The sequence below is a fragment of the Nyctereutes procyonoides genome, unplaced genomic scaffold, assembly GCF_905146905.1.
Source record: "Nyctereutes procyonoides isolate TBG_1078 unplaced genomic scaffold, NYPRO_anot_genome, whole genome shotgun sequence".
In the NCBI taxonomy this organism is placed as follows: domain Eukaryota; kingdom Metazoa; phylum Chordata; class Mammalia; order Carnivora; family Canidae; genus Nyctereutes; species Nyctereutes procyonoides.
Genome location: NW_026575051.1, coordinates 22,834,117 through 22,856,026, shown reverse-complemented (window position 1 = coordinate 22,856,026; position 21,910 = coordinate 22,834,117). Strand labels below are relative to the sequence as shown.

Below are 21,910 nucleotides of genomic sequence, written 5' to 3'. Positions count from 1 at the left end.
CTAGCACCATTTGTTGAAGAGAATGCTTTTTCTCCATTGTGTATTTTTGGTACCCATGTCAAAGATCAATTGAACATATAAGTATCAGTTTATTTCTGAGCTTTCTATTCTGTTCCATTGGTGTATATGTCTGTCTTCATATTGTTTTAATTACTGTAGCTTTGAAATATATTTTGAAATTAGGAAGTGTATCCATCTTTATTCTTTCTCAAGATTAATTTGGCTATTTGGGCTTCCTTGTGATTTCATATGAATGTTAGGATTATTTTCCTATTTTGGTTAAAAATGCCATTGAGATTTTGATAGGGATTGCATGTTTAATTTAGAGATCACTTTGCATAGTGTGGACATTTACACAGAACAAAATTTTGGAATCCATGAACATGGGATGTCTTTCTGCTTGTTTCTAGCTTCTTTAATTTCCTTCATCAATGTTTTATTGTTTTCATGTACAGTTCTTCCACCTCCTCGGTTAACTTAGTTCCTAAGTATATTATTATTTTTGATATTATTGTAAATGAGATTGTCTTAATTTCCTCTTCAGATGATTTGTTGTTAATGTATAGAAATGTAACTGATTTTTAAAACTTTTTAATTTAAATTCTATTTAGTTACATATAATTTATTACTGGCTTCAGGGGTAGGATTTAGTGATTCATTAGTTGCATATAACACCCAGTGCTCATTACATCAAGTGCCCTCCTTAATGCCCATGACCCATTACCGCATCCCCCACCCATCTCCCCTCCAGCAACCCTCACTTTGTTTCCTAATGTTAAGAGTATCTTAGTATTTGCCTCCGTCTCTGTTTTTATCTTATTTTATTTTTCCTTCTCTTCCTCTGTGTTCATCTGTTTTGTTTCTTAATTTCCACATATGGCTGAGATCATGTGGTATTTGTCTTTTTCTGACCGACTTATTTCACTTAGCCTAATACCCTCTAGTTCCATCGATGTTGTTGCGAATGGCAAGATTTCATTGTTTTGACGGCTAAGTAATATTTCACCCTATGTATATATCATATATTCTTTACCTATTCATCTATCCATGGACTCTTTCCATATTTGGCCTATTGCAGACATTGCTGCTATAAACATTGGGGTGCATGTGACCCTTTGAATCACTGTATTTGTAAACTTTGAAGAAATATTTACTAGTACAATTGCTGGGTTGTAGGGTAGTTCTATTTTTAACTTTTTTGAAGAACTTCCATATTGTTTTCCACAGTGGCTGTACCAGTTAGCATTTCCACCAACAAGGTAATAAAGTTCCCCTTTCTCCACATCCTTGCCAACATCTGCTGTTTTCTGAGTTAATTTTAGCCATTTTGACTGGTGTAAGATTGTATCTCATTGTGGTTGTGATCTGTATTTCCCTGATGCTGAGTGATGTGGAGAATTTTTTCCTGTGTTTGTTGGCCATTTGAGTGTCTTCTTTGGAGAAATATCTGTTCATGTCTCCTGTCCATTCCTTGATTTAATTATTTGTTCTTTGGGCATTGAATTTGATAAGCTATTTTATAGATTTTGGATACTAGACCTTTATCTGGTAAGTCACTTCTAAATATCTTCTCCCATTATGTAGGTGGTCTTTTAGTTTTGTTGACTGTTTCCTTTGCTGTGAAAAAGCTTTTTATCTTGATGAAGTCCCAGCAGTTTTTGCTTTTGTTTCTCTTGATTTTGGAGATGTGTCTAGGAAGAATTTGCTGTAGCAGAGGTCAAAGATGTTGCTGCCTGTGTTCTTCTCTAGGATTTTAATGGATTTCTGCCACACAATTAGGTCTTTCATTAATTTTGAGTGTATTTTTATATATGTTGGAAGAAAGTGGTCCGGTTTCATTCTCCTACATGTGGCTGTCTAATTTTCCCAACTCCATTTGTTGAAGATACTGTCTTCCCCCCCCCCCATGGGGTATTCTTTCCTGCTTTGTCAAAGATTAGTTAACCATGGAGTTGAGGGTCCATTTCTGAGTTCTCCATTTGTTTCATTGATCTATGTGTCTGTTTTTGTGCAACTGATTTTTGTATCCTGCAAGTTTACTATTTTTTTTTTAGTTCTAAGAGGTTTTTTATTTTTGTTTACATGGTGCCTTAGAATTCTCTACATTTAAGATCATGTCATCTGTAGGACCCCTGGGTGTCTTAGTCAGTTAAGCATCTTACTTGATTTTGGCTCAGGTCATAATCTTAGGGTCACAAAATTGAGCCCTGTGTTGGGCTCCATGCTCAGCACAGAATCTACTCAAAATTCTCCCTCTCCCTCTCTTTCTGCCCCTCATCCTTCTGTCTGTCTGTCTCTCAAATAAATAAATATATAAATATTTAAAAGATCATGTCATCTGTGAACAGAGATAATTTTACTTCGTTCTTTCCTTTGCATGCCTTTAATTCCTTTTCTTGCCTAATTGCTTTGGTCAGGACTTTTTTTTTTTTTTTTGATTAGGACTTCTAATTTTTGGCAAATAGAAATAGAAAGAGTGGGCATCCTGTTTATTCCTGATATCAGAGGAAAAGTTTTTCACTATTGAGTACAATGATAGCTATGGGCTTTATGTATGGTCCTCATTATGTCAGGGTAATTTTACTCTATTCCTGAAGTCTTATTTGTTTGAGTATTTTTATCATGAAACAGTGTTTAATTTTGTCAAATGCCTTTTTGATGAAGCTTTTTTTGGTCAATTTTTGACATATATTTAGATGATCATGTGGCTTTTATCCTTGGTTCTGTCACTGTAGTGTATCACACTAATTTCCTTGTGCCTGTTGAGTCTTTCTTGTATCCTAGGGATAAATACCATTCGGTCATGGTGTATGATTCTTTATATATTCTGGTTGGTTTGCTAGTATTTTGTGGAGGGTTTTTTCCTCTGTATTCATTAGGAATATTGGCCTGTACTTTTCTTGTAGTGTCCTGTTAGTTTTGGTATCAGGGTCTTATAGACCAGTTCCTAATGCATCGTCTTAAAAAATGAATTTGGAAGTATTCCCTCCTCTTTCATGTTTTGGAAGAATTGGAAGAAGGATTGATGTTAAGACTTCTTTTTTTTTTTTTTTTTTTTTTTTTTTTTTTTTTTTATAAATTAATTTTTATTGGTGTTCAATTTACCAACATACAGAATAACACCCAGTGCTCATCCCGTCAAGTGTACCCCCCAGTGCCCGTCACCCATTCACCCCCACCCCCCACCCTCCTCCCCCTCCACCACCCCTAGTTCATTTCCCAGAGTTAGAAGTCTTTATGTTCTGTCTCCCTTTCTGATATTTCTCACACATTTCTTCTCCCTTCCCTTATATTCCCTTTCGCTATTATTCATATTCCCCAAATGAATGAGAACATACACCGTTTGTCCTTCTCCGGTTACTGTGGCCAAGTTCAAAAAGGGTGTTGCCTGAGTTCTCCTCTGGGATTTTGATGGAATCTTGTCTCACATTTAGATCTTTCATCTATTTTGAGTTTATCTTTGTGTATGGTGCAAGAGAGTGGTCCAGTTTCATTCTTCTGCATGTGGATGTCCAATTTTCCCAGCACCATTTATTGAAGAGACTGTCTTTCTTCTAGTGGATCGTCTTTCCTCCTTTATCGCATATTAGTTGAGCATAAAGTTCAGGGTCCACTTCTGGGTTCTCTGTTCTGTTCCATTGATCTATATGTCTGTTTTTGTGCCAGTACCACACTGCCTTGATGAACACAGCTTTGTAGTACAACCTGAAATCTGGCATTGCGATGCCCCCAGATATGGTTTTCTTTTTTTAAAATTCCCCTGGCTGTTTGGGGTCTTTTCTGATTCCACACAAATCTTAAAATAATTTGTTCTAAGTCTCTGAAGAAAGTCCATGGTATTTTGATAGGGATTGCATTATACGTGTAAATTGCCCTGGGTAACATTGACATTTTCACAATATTAATTCTGCCAATCCATGAGCATGGAATATTTTTCCATCTCTTTGTGTCTTCCTCAATTTCTTTCAGAAGTGTTCTGTAGTTTTTAGGGTATATTTTGAGAACCATTTGAATGGTAAATGGTTCTCCAACCTTTTATTTTCAGGTTGTAGGTGTCCTTCTGTCTAAAATGAGTCTCTTGTAGACAGCAAATAGATGGGTCCTGTTTTTTTATCCAGTCTGAAACTCTGCGCCTTTTGATGGGGTCATTAAGCCCATTCACGTTCAGAGTTACTTGAACTTCTTCTTAAAGGGGAGTTTTAAGAGTCCCCCTTAAAATTTCTTGCAGAGCTGGTTTGGAGGTCACATATTCTTTCAGTTCCTGCCTGTCTTGGAAGCTCTTTATCTCTCCTTCCATTTTGAATGAGAGCCTTGCTGGATAAAGTATTCTTGGTTGCATGTTCTTCTCATTTAGGACCCTGAATATATCCTGCCAGCCCTTTCTGGCCTGCCAGGTCTCTGTGGAGAGGTCTGCTGTTACCCTAATATTCCTCCCCATGAAAGTCAGGGACTTCTTGTCTCTTGCTGCTTTAAGGATCTTCTCTTTATCTTTGGAATTTGGAAGCTTCACTATTAGATGTCGAGGTGTTGAACGGTTTTTATTGATTTTAGGGGGGGATCTCTCTATTTCCTGGATCTGAATGCCTGTTTCCCTTCCCAGATTGGGAAAGTTTTCAGCTAGGATTTGTTCAAATACATATTCTGGCCCTCTGTCCCTTTCGGCGCCCTCGGGAACCCCAATTAAACGTAGGTTTTTCTGCCTCAGGCTGTCGTTTATTTGCCTTAATCTGTCTTCATGGTCCTTCAATTGTTTATCTCTTTTTTCCTCAGTTTCCCTCTTTGCCATTAACTTGTCTTCTATGTCACTCACTCGTTCTTCCACCTCGTTAACCCTCGTCGTTAGGACTTCTAGTTTGGATTGCATCTCATTCAATTGATTTTTAATTTCTGCCTGATTGGATCTAAATTCTGCAGTCATGAAGTCTCGTGAGGCCTTAATGCTTTTTTCTAGAGCCACCAGTAGCTGTAGAATAGTGCTTCTGAATTGGCTTTCTGACATTGAAGTGTAATCCAGATTTTGTAACTCTGTGGGAGAGAGGGCTGTTTCTGATTCTTTCTTTTGAGTTGAGGTTTTCCTTCTAGTCATTTTGCTCAGTGCAGAGTGGCCAGAAACAAGTTGTATTGGAACACGGGGGAGTATCACTGGCCCCTCTAGCTGGTCTTCTGGGGGAGGGGCCTGTTGCGTTGATTTTCAGGTGTTAGCACTTGGGGGAGCTGCTCTGCCCCTGCCTGCTGCAGGGCTCTGCGGGGGTTGTTTACCCCGCCAGGCCCCAGGAGGAACAGCCGCAGTTGCTATTGCAACTCTGGAAGCCTGGATTCAGCCTCCGCAGGAACTATGGGGCTCGGGGCTCTCGGCTCTCCGTCCGCAGGGCCTGGAGGCTCCGGGGCGGGGCCGCTGATCTGCTCAGCTCGGGGCAGGAGCGTCCTCGCTGTCTCGGGCCCTCCCGGCCTCTGCCTGTCCCGGGGGAGGCCGGATCCTGGGCTGTGTCCCGGCGCCCTGTGCTCCGGGGCCTGCGCTGTTGGATTCGCGCTCCCGCCCTGCAGCTCCCTCCCTGGAGCCGCTCCCGAGCCCCTCCGAGCTGCTCCGGTCGGTCCCTCCGTGCGCGCTGCAGCCCTTAGGGAGCTCGGCGCACTCTCCTGCGCTCGCAGGTGTCTGTTAGTGTCCCCGGGAGCCCGAGGGCATCCCCGCTCTCCTGGGTCCTGCTCCAACTCCCTGCGAGCCCCTTTCCGCCCGCCCGGGAAGGTTGGTGCAGCTCCTGCTCCTCCGGGACGGGGCTCTCCTGTCCTGGGGACACTCGCCCCGGCCTCAGCCCGGCTCCTCGCGGGGCCCCTCCCCCTCGGAGGCCTTTTGTTCCTTTATTTCTTTTTCCCCGTCTTCCTACCTTGATAGAAGCGTGAACTCTTCTCACTGTAGCATTCCAGCTGGTCTCTCTTTAAATCTCAGGCCGAATTCGTAGATTTTCAGGATGATTTGAAGGTTATCTAGGTAATTTGGTGGGGACAGGTGATTTGGGGACCCTGCTCTTCCGCCATCTTGCCCCTCCCCCGATGTTAAGACTTCTTAAATGTTTGGTTGAACTCATCTAGTCCTAGACTTTTCTTTGTTCAGTTTTAAATTACTGATTCAGTCTCATTGCTAGTTGTAGTCCTGTTTTGATTTTCCATTTCTTCTTTTTTTCTACATTTTCTAGTTCTTAATTAGCCTCTTTCATATAATAGCACCTTATAATATTTTCTGTGAGAAGCTAGAAAGATGATTCAGTCTTTTGTGGTGTCAAGGTCTTGATTTTGTTTTTTTAAATATATTTTTGACAGGTTAGTAAAGTGTATTTCAGTATAATCATTTTTTGGTAATGTCTTGTTACATTGTATCTAACACTTTGTGATGTGTAGCCTTATATGCATATATTTCAGAAGAATTACTATAGTTTTGTGCTTTTCACAGTGAAGAATTTTGATAGATATTCTGTGATTTTTGTAAAAGATAAAAACTAAAATATGAATTATGTACTTATAATTTTATATACTGTATATTGAGTATATTTCTGATAAGAAAGGACTTCCACTTAATTTGACACTGATGAAAACTGAATCATTCACTTACAATTTTACACATATAATGTTTAACAGAATTTTCTATAGACTAGCTTCTGACAGTATACATTTTGAAACTTGTTTCTTCTCAAATAATTACATATTTTTGGTGCCAGATATTGCAGAACATGGTGAATATGGACTCTGCTCAACTCTAGGGTAACAATTTCATTAGGAGGTATAATTGAGTACTATATGTTATACAATGTGTTTTTAGTATTTTAAATATATAAGGACAATATTCTTGAGGAGCAGAACAGTCATGAGCTCTCTCTAGTGGGAAAATTTGTGCCTGAATTCATACATAAAGAACTATAATGTAAGAACTTAAAGGAATCAAATGCTGTTCCAATCTTTATATACATTACTTGAAGTCATTATAGGAGACCCACTGTATAGATGAAAGCAGCATTTTGTGTAATTGTCTTTTTGTTTTCTCATACTTCTTCACTGCTCAAGAGCAGTAAAACATCTTACCACCAAAACATATTTCTCACACTCAGCCTGTTTTCTTCCAACTTTATTGCTAATTTGATTATTTAGATTTTCTACCAATCTTGTCCTCTTGTTCCTAGCACTTCTCAGTTTTCCTCATAATATTCTATAAGAAGAAATCATGTGCAACAGTCTTGTTAGAGTGAAATGGAGGAAAAATTTGAGTTCTTTAGTCGGTGGTTGGAGTGAAGGAAGGGGCAATAGGTAATGCTCACCCATTGATGATGCTTGACTTGGTCATATTAGCTATAACAGGGCAGAGAGAAAAGGAGTAAAAGTAGAGTTCCATATTTAGGTTGTAAGATCCAGTTGTAAGAGGTGGTCAAGTAATATAATTTGGCAGATACCACTTTACAGATATCACCATGAAGATGGAACCTCTTAATACTTTTTCCTTCATTTTAATTTTAGATTCTACTCTAAACACGTTTGCCATTTAAGAACACAGTGCTAGCTTGAATTCTTAATATTTCCATCCATAAAAACAGTACAATCTCCTTACCTTAAACAGAGCCACAGAGATGCATTGAATAATTTCCATGGTGATGCAAAACAATTCAAATCCTCCTATCTATTTTGCAGTCTTGTTAGTGACTAAATTCCTATTGAGTTAAAATAATAAATGTAGCTTTTATATGTCATCAATGTGTGTGAGATTTCCATATAAAATTTTATAAAGCAACTCTGGAACTTAATGGCATTTACCATGTATGATCTTTGTAATTGCATTTGTTCTGGAAAAAGGAAAAAAAAATTAGTCTTAAGTGAATAGGAATCAATTCGTCTACAAAAAATAGAACCTCTCAGTTTTTTCTGCACTTCTATCTATAGTTAACTATAAATATGTATTTCACTTTATTGAACATCTCAGACAACATATATTCAGTTGGAACTGAACAAAGTTTACTTAGTGAATATTCTGTTTTCTCTGACAACAGTTATTTGGGAGAGAGATAAATAGTAATAGATATTTTTACTTTCATTAGACTTAAGAGTGAAAGAATTGTGTGATTTTAAAAAAAGATTCTATAAAATATTTCTCCAATAATTATCTGAAGAATTTTAATAAAAAAAGTATGTTTTAAGTTTAGGCTTATCAAACCCTTCCTTTTCAGTACATAAAAGTTCAATTTATCATAGAAAATATATGGACATATATGTGAATAATCTTGTTCTATGAATATTTTTAAATAGTTTCAGGCTCTATGAATAGTTTTGCTTCAGTAAACTTTTATGAATAATTTGCTCTGTTAAAAAACTGGCCCTTGAGTTATTTACATTTAGCCTAGACAAGATTTAGTTTAAATATTTGTCATTATTCTAGTTTACCAAAAAAAAATAAAAATGTTTTTTTCTCTTGCTCCATAAAACTGCAGATCACATGACATTTGTATTTTGTGGTTTGTTATATACATATGTACACACATATCTTTTCCCACTGTTCTGTGTATTATATATGTATGAACTGTGTCTGCTTCATTTTTCTATGCATGTTAAATATGTAGTAAGTGTATAAAATATTGAATCAGTATTCAAACACCGAAGTCAAATTTTAAAATGATTTTCTTTTTTTTTTTCTTTTTTTTTATTTTATAAATTAATTTTTATTGGTGTTCAATTTACCAACATACAGAATAACACCCAGTGCTCATCCCGTCAAGTGTCCCCCTCCGTGCCCGTCACCCATTCACCCCCACCCCCCGCCCTCCTCCCCTTCCACCACCCCTAGTTTGTTTCCCAGAGTTAGGAGTCTTTATGTTCTGTGTCCCTTTCTGATATCTCCCACACATTTCTTCTCCCTTCCCTTATATTCCCCTTCACTATTATTCATATTCCCCAAATGAGTGAGAACATACACTGTTTGTCCTTCTTCGATTGACTTACTTCACTCAGCATAATACCCTCCAGTTCCATCCACGTTGAAGCAAATGGTGGGTATTTGTTGTTTCTAATGGCTGAGTAATATTCCATTGTATACATAAACCACATCTTCTTTATCCATTCATCTTTCGATGGACACCGAGGCTCCTTCCACAGTTTGGCTATTGTGGACATGGCTGCTAGAAACATCGGGGTGCAGGTGCCCCGGCGTTTCATTGCATCTGAATCTTCGGGGTAAATCCCTAACAGTGCAATTGCTGGGTCGTAACGCAGGCCCCTAAAATGATTTTCTTAAGGTCTTAGGACACTTTAAAATTAACTTTGGTATCCTGGTATCCTATCAATGTAAATTAATAATTTGTGTACAAAATATAATTGAAACTTGTTTTTTCTCTCATTAAATTTATGAGAAACCCTTTATCATTGTTTATGATTTGTACATTATCTTGAAATCCCAATAAACTCAGGAAATTTGAATGAGGATATTATTATTTAGAAGAGATTATAGTATTCAGATAATGGCAAAATATTAGTAAAATGTCTAAATATATAATGTGGAGTATCTAAGTCTAATTACTCCATGACAATAGCAAATAAAGTCTCTAAACTATATGACTGTTACACTCTAAACTTTATGACCTTTTGCATATCTTTAATACCCTTGTAAATTGTTACACAAATATTATTACTTGAATCCATATATAAATGTGGATTCCTAAGATTGATTAGCCATCATACAGCTGGTTGTGTTGACCTGATAGACATAGGTATTGCCATTTCCAGACTGTGGCCAGATAATACCAAAGTATATTATCAACCAAATTATGGAGATTTTTATGATCTTAAATGAAAAGTCAAAGCAAAATCTTTAAAGTGTGTTAAATCAAACCAGATGTAGAAGGGTTTCATTAAAATGAGAAAATGGTGCTATAAAGGAATATTTCCATTATTTGAATAATAGCTTAAACTTCAGACATTTAAAATAACATCAAGATTGAAGTATAGCATAAGCTTCCTAAGAGGAAAAGAAAAAAGCAAGAATTTTATACCTTTAATTTAAATCTGTTCTATTTTATTCATTGTAATAAAATTATATCCTATCATGATCTTCTAAACCTCTTTACATAACTGTCTTTATTGACCAAATTTAGACAGAATGCTACTTTTTAAATGGCCTCATTACAATGACTATTTTTTAAAGATTTTATTTATTTATTCATGATAGACACAGAGAGAGGGAGGGAGACAGAGGCACAGGCAGGGGGAGAAGCAGGCTCCATGCAGGGAGCCTGAAGTGGGACTTCATCCTGGGACTCCAGGATCACTCCCTGGGCACTTAAACCGCTGAGCCACCCAGGCTGCCCCACTATGACTATTTTAAAAAACAAAAAAGCACTCATTTGTTGGATTCAAATTCATATATTTATCATAATTTTACTAAGGTGTCTTTAATGATTATCAAAGTTCAGCTTTCATACTTGGGAATTTGATTACTATTATTTCTATTCATTTTTTTCGTTTTACTGATTGAAACATCTATTAAATTGTTATTTCATTCATTCAGATTTTTGTTAATTTATATGTATAATGAAATAATTAAAAAAAATAAAAAATAAAAAGAAATAATAGAATTCAGGTAAATATGCTGGCTGTTGTCTGGTGGCCTTAGTTTCTTTGCACATGGATTGCTGCACATGGCCTCTCCGCAGAAGCTAATTTTTCTCACCGAATGTTAGCTTATTTCCTTGCAGTGGTTTCACCCAAAGAAACAAACCATATGGGAGCTGTATCCTTTTCCATGTCCTGGGCTCTCAGGTCACATGTTGTTATTTTTGCTATACTCTATTGCTTAGAGCAATCACAAGTCTGCCTAGGTTTAAGTGGGAGGTAAACACAGTTCACCTCTTGATAGGGACTGTTGAGCTTCTAGAAGAGCATTTGGGATTAGAAATACTGGTATGGCCACTTTTAAAATTTTATTTTATTTTATTTATTTTAAAGATATATTTATTTGTTAGAGAGTGAGTTGGGGGGAGGGGCAAAGGGAGAGAATCTCAAGCAGACTCCCCACTGAGTGTAGAGCCCAACCCAGGGTTTAATCTCAAAACCCTGAGATTATGCCCTCAGTTTAAATCAAGAGCTGGCTACTTAATGACTGAGTCACCCAGGTGCTCCTGTCTTTTTAAATGTTTATATGCTGTAGTCATGTTCTTTGTATCCCATACTTAACAATTTTCCTAGACTGTTATAGGCCCTACCAACTTTTCCTTATTCTGAATTCCTTTAACTTGTGCTCACATTTATAACCAGTATATTCCTTTGAATTGTTAAGTTTCCATGTGCATCTCCCCAACCATATTGCAAATTATTTAGTGCAAGGACTTTAGTTTCCTATATTTATATTTGTCACAAGGTCAAGCATAGGGTTTTGGACACAAAAGGTGCTTACTAAACATCTGGCTTCAAATCAAATAGACTTAAAATTAGAGACTTGGCTTCTATGCATTATAGATGAACACAGTGATTAGTCTTTGTACAAAATGCATATATCAAGTAGCAGATAGTAAATGTGATCCTGAAGAAATAAGCAAAAATCATATTTTAGAAATAAATGTGTTTGGATTGACTGAAATCTGGAGGCTTAAATGTCAATAAGTTATGATGGCAGTCAACTTTTTTTGCATCTTAAATATATAATTTTAAATTTAAAATGTACTAAAAACTCATTTAATCCATATCCATTGAAAGTATTAAATTTGACTGGCATTTCACTGAAAATAATACCAATAGACTAAAAACAGTAAATATTGTAATATTTCACATTTTTAAAAAGTGTATATTAAGAAAAGCATTTGTACTTCAACTCATTTTTATTTCATTTTAAAATTAAAAATAATATTTATTGTAACAAACCACAATGTATAGAGAAAAAAACGTCTTTCCTCATCCACTCCCATATTGAAGATACAGACTTTGGTTTGGTGCATGTTTTTATAGCTTTCTCCATGATCATTTTGTAGACTTTTCATTGTTTATATATTATTCCTTTTACTTGTTTTTCCTGCCATAATTCATTATTCTTAAATATATAAAGCTCATGGTTATGTCAGTGGTAATTTATGTGATGATTACGAGATTTGATCATCAGTTTTTTTGGTCTAGGAGGCTAAATTAAAGACTTTGTGGCAAACAGATTTGATATTTTAATTTAAATTCGATTTTTAAAGATTCATAGTAAATACAGAAAAATAAAGGCTTGGAAGGATGGGTTAAATTTTCTTTTTTTTCTTTTTTTTTTTTTAAATTTTTACTTATTTATGATAGTCGCACACAGAGAGAGAGAGGCAGAGACACAGGCAGAGGGAGAAGCAGGCTCCATGCACCGGGAGCCCGACGTGGGACTCGATCCCGGGTCTCCAGGATCGCGCCCTGGGCCAAAGGCAGGCGCCAAACCGCTGCGCCACCCAGGGATCCCAAATTTTCTTAATATGTACTCCGTTGTATGCATTTGTTTGCATTATGAGAACAAATAGTAATCTAATGATAGTAATGTGTAGGACACTATGACTATTACTAAAACATTTATGCTAACCAAACAATATAGTAGGATCCCAGTCTTGTTAAATTATTCAAACAGATGTGTGATTTTTTTTTACTAAACAATGTAAAATTTCATACATTGAAAATTATCTGAACATAAAATTTTCATACGGAAGGAAAATGCATAGCATACTGTCTTTAAAATTCTCCCCCAGCTAAGGGTGCCAGGGTGGCTCAGACAGTTGAACATTGGCTCTTGGTTTCTGCTCAGGTCATGATTTCAGGGTCCTGAGATTGAGCCATGCATCGGGTTCCATGCTCAGCTGAAAGTCTGTCCTAGACTCTCTCTCCCTCCCTCTCTCTCTCTGTCCCTCACCGTGCTTTGTGTTCTCTCTGTCCCTCTTTCAAATAAACAAATAAATAAATCAATAAAATCTTAAAAAAAAAAACCTTTTTCCCTAATCATAAGGATATTTTATTTGAAGCTTGGGCTGTGAAATGAAAGGAAGAGACTAAAGATGAGTGAAGTGAAAATAGTAAAGTTAAAAATTGCTGACTATTTGTAATCAGTCATTTAACCAGATCCTGTTATGTGAATAAATTAAACTCAGATCTAGTTTTTAATGTATTTGTGACTTTAAGAACTACTTATCTTTAGCTATGTTGGCATAGCTTGTTTTTCTGACATTAATTTATAAAATATAATTGTGTGTGTAATTATAACCTTCCTAAAAGCTAAACACATGCTCAATAAATATTTAAGGTTAAATAAATATTATGTATTTCAGATGGCTGATCACACTGAAGTGATGAAAGGCATTCATCAATACCCAGGAGTTCGATATCCTGTCCTTACTCCTAATCTTCAGGGTTTTCACCGTGCTGTAAGCATGCTACTAATTATTTTTAAATCAGTCTGCTTCTTATTGTTTTAAGGATCTTTACAAAGTTAAAACAGTATTATTAGATGTACCTCCCTTCTTACTCTGTATTAAATGCTATTCTCATATACACACATGAATACATGGCGATCGATAACCTCAGGATCTTGTTAGGGAATGAACTGTTCCACATAAATGGCCTTTCCAGTTTAATGATTCAGGAATCAAAACACAAAAATACAGTTATCCATTTTGATGAAATTCTTTTGAAAGCATAATTTTTTGCTTCCCTCTTTAGTAAGGAATATAGAATTTAACTTAAACATTTCTTAGTATATTATAATTATTAATAGAGTGGATCATTTCTGTCAACTTTTTTGGATCAGCTTTCTGATTCTGTTCCTTCCCTCTAGGTGAAACTAATTACTGTCATTAGCAGCTGCCTATCACAATTTTCCTGTTCCTCTCCTGGTTGGTTTCTTCCAGTCCTATGTGACTTAAGAATTTATATGCAAAAAGTTTTAATAATGACATATACAAGAAGAATCAGGGCAATTTTAAGTAAAGGTTTGAAGTATTATGCTTTCATGGCTTTACTGTAAAAGTTTTGCAGCAGCTATTTCTGGTGTTCATGAATATTTTTCACTTTTGTCATTGGGACTGTGCTACATAAAGTAAAAGTTGTGGGTACTAGTTGATATATCACCCATTGTGTATCTTGTTAAAACCATTATTCTTTTGTTTATTAAAGAAAGTAAGAGGCATTTAAAAAATTATAAATATTGCTATCGTTGGTCTTAAGAGAGTAAGGAATGTCTCCACCTTGAAAAAGACATCAAAACTGAGGGCCCACTCTCCTGCTAGCTTGGAAGTGCAGATAATGGAGTGCAACAAGTGCCTTGGGAGTCAGGCACACCTGTGCTCAAAGCATGACTTCAGAACTTTTAGTAGCTTTGGGACCTTGTGCTTGCGATTTAGCCACTTTGAGCCACAGTTTTCTCATCTATAAAATGGGAAAAGTGGAACTTGGCTTATAAGATTGTGGGTTAGAAATAGAGTACACAAAGTACTACCAACAGGACTAACACATAATAAGTGTTCAAATAAGTAGAATTTTAATTTTAGAAGCTAAAAATTCACTTAGAAGACTAGAGGCAGATATATTTTTTTAAAATGTTGGAGAGAAAAAATGACAGATTATTTCTTCTTAATATATTAAGAGAGTATCAGAAAGAGAGGAGAATCTTCCACAGTAACAGAGATACATTAATAGAAACTCTTTAAAAATCCAGCTGGAAAATGAGAAAACTTGGTATTTGAAAATAAGTCACTAGAGAAGCCTGGAGCAAGGACAAAAAAAGGCAAAAGGGAAAATGATTAGGTTAATATTTTGGATTTAAAGACTGGCAAGGGGATGGTTATAGCAGTCCAGGTATGAAACAATGGGAGCTAGGTTAAGAGAGAGGAAGAAAATTCTGGGCAAAGTCTAAAGGATGAATCGGAAAAACATTTTTCTGTGAGGTTATAGGAAGAGGAGAAGAACAGAAAGCATTTACTAGCCTCTATTTTAATAATAATTGGTCTAAAAATAATGGTTCACATAGATATTAAAATTTTTTATTGGGATGCTAGTATTTTCCATAATTACAGTTAAAATATTTCTGGAGCTTACACATAATTTAGGAAACGTGAAATTAAATTGGAATGCCATCACTGTGTTTTCTGTGCCTCAGATTTATGGGTGTTGCATTTGGAGAATTACTTTGTTATCACCAAATATTTTTAAATTTGAAAAGAGCAGATACGACAGGATGAGCAGACTCTAATTTTAAATTCTAAGGCAAATATTAACACAAGGATGCCTCTATCCAGTGGTTAATATTTCTTCTATTGCCATCATTTAAATTTTTGAAATTACTAGGTTTTGGCTTTATATTCTCTTTTTCAGGTTGCTGCTGGAGCTACTGAGATATCAGTTTTTGGTGCTGCATCTGAATCCTTCAGCAAGAAGAATATTAACTGTTCTATTGAAGAAAGTATGGAGAAATTTGAGGAGGTCGTTAAGTCTGCAAGGCACATGAATATTCCAACACGAGGGTATTTATGAAATCCCATAAATGCTCTTTAGTTAATAACTTTTGTGTAAGCTCATTTATGAACCATGTAGTCATTATTTTACCACTCATTATATATGTAGGGTATCTTTTGTACCTTGTATGATCAGGGCCACCACTGTAGGATAATACATCTTGTGTATCTCACTCAATAATTATTAGTTTATCTAGCTTTGAAGTGTATAATTCAGCTAAGGTCAGGGGCAAACATGACATTGCAAACCTGACATTGCATGCAAACTTGACATTGTTACTCATGTTATTAATACTTATTCAAATGCAGCCATCTATTGATCTCAGCCTACTGTGGGTTGATAAATTTATATAAACTCATAGTAGTGTTTGGGAAGGAATCCTCTAATGTGGTTTCCACAGCTTTAACTTTTTTTAAAAGAACCATGACTTTTTCTTCAAATACTACATTATGTCGAACTTCAATAGCATACCTAAAACATAAAATTGAGCCTTTGAGCTGCCCTGGGAAATTTGGCTCATCATTTCACCCATTCAACCTCCCCTTCAACAGCCAGCTTCCTTGTTTTCCCTTTATGACCCTAAAGCAAAGGTAAATGAGGGAGGAGAAGAGAGAGACTTGTTTTGATTCTTGCCTATTTCCCGAACCAGCAGTTGCAGCATGCACTGCAAATAGGCTCTACTCCCAGGCCTATGCTCTGTAAAATGTGTAATAAATTTTTACTTAAGAAACAATTTGTTTCTAAGATATTAGCTAATTGTCTGTTGCTTTTTATAACTATAGAGATATGATAATCTTACCGTCTTAACAAATTAAAATGCTTCTCCTAAGAGAAGCCTGAGAGCTGTAATTGGATTTAGGTACAGGTTGTACTTCTTTGATTGAGGTGAGCAAAATTCATAGTGGTAAGGGAAAGTTCAGCGGTTAATGAAAAGGCAACACCCAATTTTGAGTGACAGTATGAGAATAGGGTTAGAATCCACTCAAGGTCATTTGGAGAGCAAATGGAGTTAGACCACACCACAGGTAGCTATCTCCTTGGTTGGCTTACTTTTGTACCTTCTTTTTCCTCTTTCCATAGTAAGAGTTTCCAGAATTAGTTTTTAAAGATACAAAATTGTTTTTGTAATTGAAATATACACATATCATGGAAAGCACATACAAGAAAAATTTTAAAGTGTGCAACTCACACTTCAAATAGGAAGTTTTTTGTTTTTCAAATGGGAAGGTGTTTTTAGTGTTAAAAGATGGATGTCAACATAAGTTGTATAATATATTTTATTATCTTCGTTTTTCTCATATACAGTAGGACAGGTAATGTGTTAAAGCTAATAGAAACCCTAAATCTTCTTGAATACTGATTGTTGAACAATTAACATTGTCCCATCAGCAAAAAAACTTCTAGCCATGCTACAAACTTAAAAAATTTGCCAGGCCTTGGTAGGGAGGTCACAGAGTGCAAGTTGGATGAGAAGTGGCCCACAGTCTAATGCAATTAGCAGAGTATATTGGAAACTTGCTATAGAGCTCAACAATACACAAATTTATGTTTTCCACTGCAGATTTTGCTCCTTTGGAGCACAACTCAGATTTTCTTCAACACTATTCATTTTTAGAAATATGCCTTTCTGGATGTGAGTTTGTTATTTGTGCAGTTGAGAATTATCTTTCTCCTCCCCCAAACTTTTATAGAGTTTAATTTTTACTAACAGTCAAGATTTTATATGCTCATTATTAAAAGTCATAGGTCATTAGTAATCATTTAAGAGTCATGCTCAACTAGTGGAAACCAAAGTAGATGCTTCAGCATGTCTTACTATGGCAACATGGCAACAGCTGTATCAACATGTACTTGATCACCATCCAGAAAATTTATGTCATCAGCTGTCAGATTTAAAGGCCATAAGGCAATACACATTTTATAAATGCTCACTAAAACAGTTTAAATTTTTATAAAAATAGGTAACTTTCATAGGGTCTAAATAGCAGCTTTTGTTAAAGTTATAAAGGCTATTGTTGAATTCCCCCCTCCCTGAAACACACATATACACATGCATGTGTACACATTTTTTACATGTGCTCAGGACTTTACATAACATCTGGGACACATTGGGAAAACATACCATGCTAAATCATTGACATAAACTGCAAAGTCAGCTAACTACTGCTGAATATACATTATATATGAATGAGCAATGAAATGTCTACATTTTAGACTTCAGCTTTTAAATGTGTAATTCATATGATATATGTTCAAATGTGTAGGTTATTTTTCTATTATCTAAATTTTTAAAAAGTTAAAAAGGCAAAGAAAAATGTCTGTGATAAATGTAATTGTTTTCTCTATTTTTATCAATGCATTTGTTGAAATAATTATCTCTTGGTTTGTCAAGATCCTTTCAAAATTGAAATGCCTCAAGATATGATGTAGTACCCTAATATGTAAGTCATTTAGTTTTATTCCTTCTTGTCTAAGTATCAACTTACCTTGAATGAAGTCACGAGAATCACATACTCACTCTCTCTGTGATAATATTAGTTTTAAAAAAGGAAATTATCACTAAGGAGCTATTATTAATTTTACTATTAAAATGCTTATACGTAGGGGGATCCCTGGGTGGCGCAGCGGTTTGGCGCCTGCCTTTGGCCCAGGGCGCGATCCTGGAGACCCGGGATCGAATCCCACGTTGGGCTCCCGGTGCATGGAGCCTGCTTCTCCCTCTGCCTGTGTCTCTGCCTCTCTCTCTCTCTCTCTCTCTCTCTGTGTGACTATCATAAATAAATTAAAAAAATTTAAAAAAATAAAAAATAAAAAAATAAAATGCTTATACATATATTACAAATTCACAAAGTCAGCAGTTGTGTGTATCAAAGCAAAACTTTTTTACATAATTACATCTTAGGCCTCTCCTATAAAATCGCTTAAAATGAGTTGATCCATAATTATTCTGAAAGTCTGAGTCTACTGAAAGTTGATAGAATTGTATTTGTAACATTTTTTCCCTAGAAGTCAAACAAAATTATCCATCCATTGTTAAAAAAAAATTACACAATTCAAAATTATTTAACTGTGAACTGTGCTGAATTTTTTAAATTCCAGAAAAAAGGTGCAAAATAATGAGAACAAAGAATAAAGGACAAATTAGTAGTTAAATGAATATAGATAATTGTATATATCTATATGTTTATTTTGGAGAGAAAAACAAAAGCAATTTTAGGAAGTGATAATGTTTTACTTTTCAAGTTAGTGTTTTTGTTTTCTTTGGGTAAATAGTAGTGGAATCACTGGATGGTATAAAATTACTATTTAATTTTTGAGGAACCTCCACTTTGTTTTCCACAGGGCCTGCCAATTTACATTCCCACCAATGCACAAGGGTACTTTTTTTTCCTACATCAGTGCTAACACTTGCTATTTCTTAAATCTTTTTGATATTAGCTATTCCAAAAGGTATGAGGTGATAGATAAGTCCTTGTGGTTTGATTTACATTTCCAATATGATTCATGACGTTGAACATCTTTTCATTGTCTCTTGGTCATATATCTTTTTTGGAAAGGTGTATTCAAGTCCTTTCCCCATTTTTTAATTGGATTATTATTATTATTTTTACATTGAGTTGTATAAGTTCTTTATATATTTTGGATATTAGCTCCTTATCCATTATATCATTTGCAAAAATTTTCCCCCATTTTATAGGTTGCCTTTTTATTTTGTTGATGGCTTCCTTCAGTGTGCAAAAGCTTTTTGTGTCGGTAGAATCTCAATAGTTCATTTTTACTTTTTTTTTTTTACAGTGCATATTTTTTTGCATCTCTTGTTCTTAGTGCCTAATTTCTTATCCAAGACCAATAAAAATCCAATCTGGCTTGAAGACTTTTTTAAAAAAGATTATTTATTTATTTATTTATTCAGAGAGAGAGACAGACGTGGGACTCAATCCCAGGTCTCCAGGTCGCACCCCAAGCTTAGGCAGCACTAAACCACTATGCCACTGGGGCTGTCCTGGCTGGAGGACTTCTGAATAAGAGTATATAATGTGTATCACTGACCAACTTCTTTAATGAAACCCTCTTGATGCTAGGAAATTATTGTGCTTAATGATTTTTTGACTAGCTGCTAGCTCTGTATAATTTCTAGGCTCTAAAATGGCAATCTTTCTAACTGCTGTGAAGTAAGGTCACTTCTTTCCCCTCAAAGTCATCATTTTTCACTGGTTTTCCCTTTGAGAGATAATTTTAACACAAACCCATTTATTCAAGAACTTGCATCCTGCTTATTTGTTAGCCAAACCATTTTGCCCCTGTTGTATTTCTATTCTTTTTTGTCAAAATACATGTTGTTACAGATTCTGATCCTGATCCTGAAGGTAGTAGCAATATTATTGAGTGTGATAGTGAGCTTCCCCAGTTAATACACAGTGATCAGCAGTTAGTGTTTCTCATAACTAATGTAGCAAATAACTTCCATTGGATGATCTACCCCAATGGAATTCAGTTGCATGTATAGCACCATCTTCTAAGTGGACAGTTTATTGGTCAAGTTCCTTTCCAGCCTCTGTTAAACTGAGGCCTTTGTGTTGGCCTGGAAGAAAAATTAGAAGAGCAATTCAAAGCATCATTTACCAAACACGGTACATAAAACTCTAAAAATGAGACATCTGTTAAAGCTATTTTCTGTCATACATATGGTTTGAGGGTTTATACTTTTTTTTTAGCCTTACATATTATTCTGGCACTGCTGTGTATCCGAATAACACATACCCAGCAATAGTTAATATGTGTAAGCTGTATTCGTACAATCATATCTCAACAGCTTTCATACAGAGCCTTTGAGTAAAGAATGTGTTTTTTTCATTTCTCATTAAATTAGCATTGTAAAGCAAAAAAGAGCATCTTAGCAGAATTGTTCCTTGAGACTAAAGAACAGTCTTTATTTCTTATATCATCTGAAGCATTAAGTGTTCAACAGGCTATCAACAATCAACTTTTGGTTGACTTATTAATAATGGAATGTTATTTTGTATTGTTTATAAGTGGATGTACTCTGCATGACTGCATCAAAACAGCTCCTACATTTAAATATCTTAATTATGTTTAATTGACATCACATGTCATCTCCTTGCTCTTGGCATTTCATTTCTCTTCTGAGGATAGCAGTGGTTGATTGTTTCCATTTAAAGTTTTTGCAACATTTATTCCAGGCTTTTCCTCATCCTTTTGGGTTTTTTTGGCAAAATTATTAAAGTATGTAGGGTAATTGGAAAGGTAGGGTTGGGTAAGGCCTCACTGTAGGTACTTTTTTGACTCAGTTTCACCAGGTAAGTTGTTAAAGACTTGAATGCCTGTTTCTCTTTTATCATGATTTTGCACAATACCGATAAATGGCCTTAACAAGCACAAATAAAAATAAAACAATTCACATTTCTATCTGCAGAGTTTATTGTAACCCATGCTTTGAATTTTATCATGATGAGCTTCAATATAGTTAGTGAATCCTTTATTATTTTGTCATCCTATATAATGTTTAAAATATCATTCTAAGTCTGAACTCATATGCTATCCTCTCTGGCTACAGGATTTAGAACATTAATGGTCTGAACGAGGCTATCCATTTAGAGTAAAGATTAGGAATTTTGTAGAAAATTATTCAGATGATGAAAATGGGACCTTAATACATATGTGCATTAGTTCATTCAAGAAATATTGACTGTTTTATGTAATGTACTGTCTAATGATACCGTGTGGAATATGAAAATGAAAAAGTGGCCAAACTTTGAAGAGTTTCCAGCAGACTGAAGAATAATATTATATAGAAATATTATTATATAGTCAAAAAAAACAAATACGTTAAGAAAAAAATCTTATTCAGGTTTAAAGTAATACTGTACTAAATTTCTCTGGGGCGATTTGGAGAAACGTAATGCAGAAGGTGTCAATAAAATGAATTCATTAAAGATAGGTAAATATATGGAAGCATAATCAGAAATAATGGCCTTTTCAGGTGGGGCAGGAAATCTACAAAGAACAAAGGCATAGTGAAGAGAAATCTCAAGAAATGTTTAAGTAACAGGAAAAGGTTTACTTTCATTGGAATGGGAGTTTTTGAAGCTGTGTAATGGGAAAGAGGTAGTAAGTTATGCTGAAGTTTCACAAATTGCTAAACTTGAACACCAAACTTATTTGGTAGACAATGATAAGCAACTAAAGATTCTCAGAGTATAAACCCTTGTAATTAGATCTATGCCGTAGTCATATTATTTTGTCAGTAGTTACTAGTGTACAAATGAGTGGTGTGACACCAGAGGCAAGTAAATCCCTTAGGAGATGTATGCAGCTGTCCTGAAGAAAATACTCAGAGACCATTCTGTAGTCTTTGGGTGGGGGTGGGGGGCACTACAAGTGGTCACATGCTAGCTGGAGCCAAAGAACC

The 21,910-nt window shown here is 35.4% G+C and overlaps 1 protein-coding gene across 5 annotated transcripts in view; it reads left to right on the top strand.

The window, feature by feature from the left end:
- HMGCLL1 (3-hydroxymethyl-3-methylglutaryl-CoA lyase like 1) overlaps window positions 1–21,910 on the top strand; it is a 203,299-nt gene that overhangs the window by 65,079 nt on the left and 116,310 nt on the right. For all 5 annotated transcript variants that reach the window (XM_055330866.1, XM_055330868.1, XM_055330869.1 and 2 more), the window contains 2 exons: window positions 13,299–13,394; window positions 15,340–15,488. In XM_055330866.1, coding sequence (XP_055186841.1) covers window positions 13,299–13,394; window positions 15,340–15,488 — 245 coding nt within the window. The remainder of the gene's footprint in view (window positions 1–13,298; window positions 13,395–15,339; window positions 15,489–21,910) is intronic.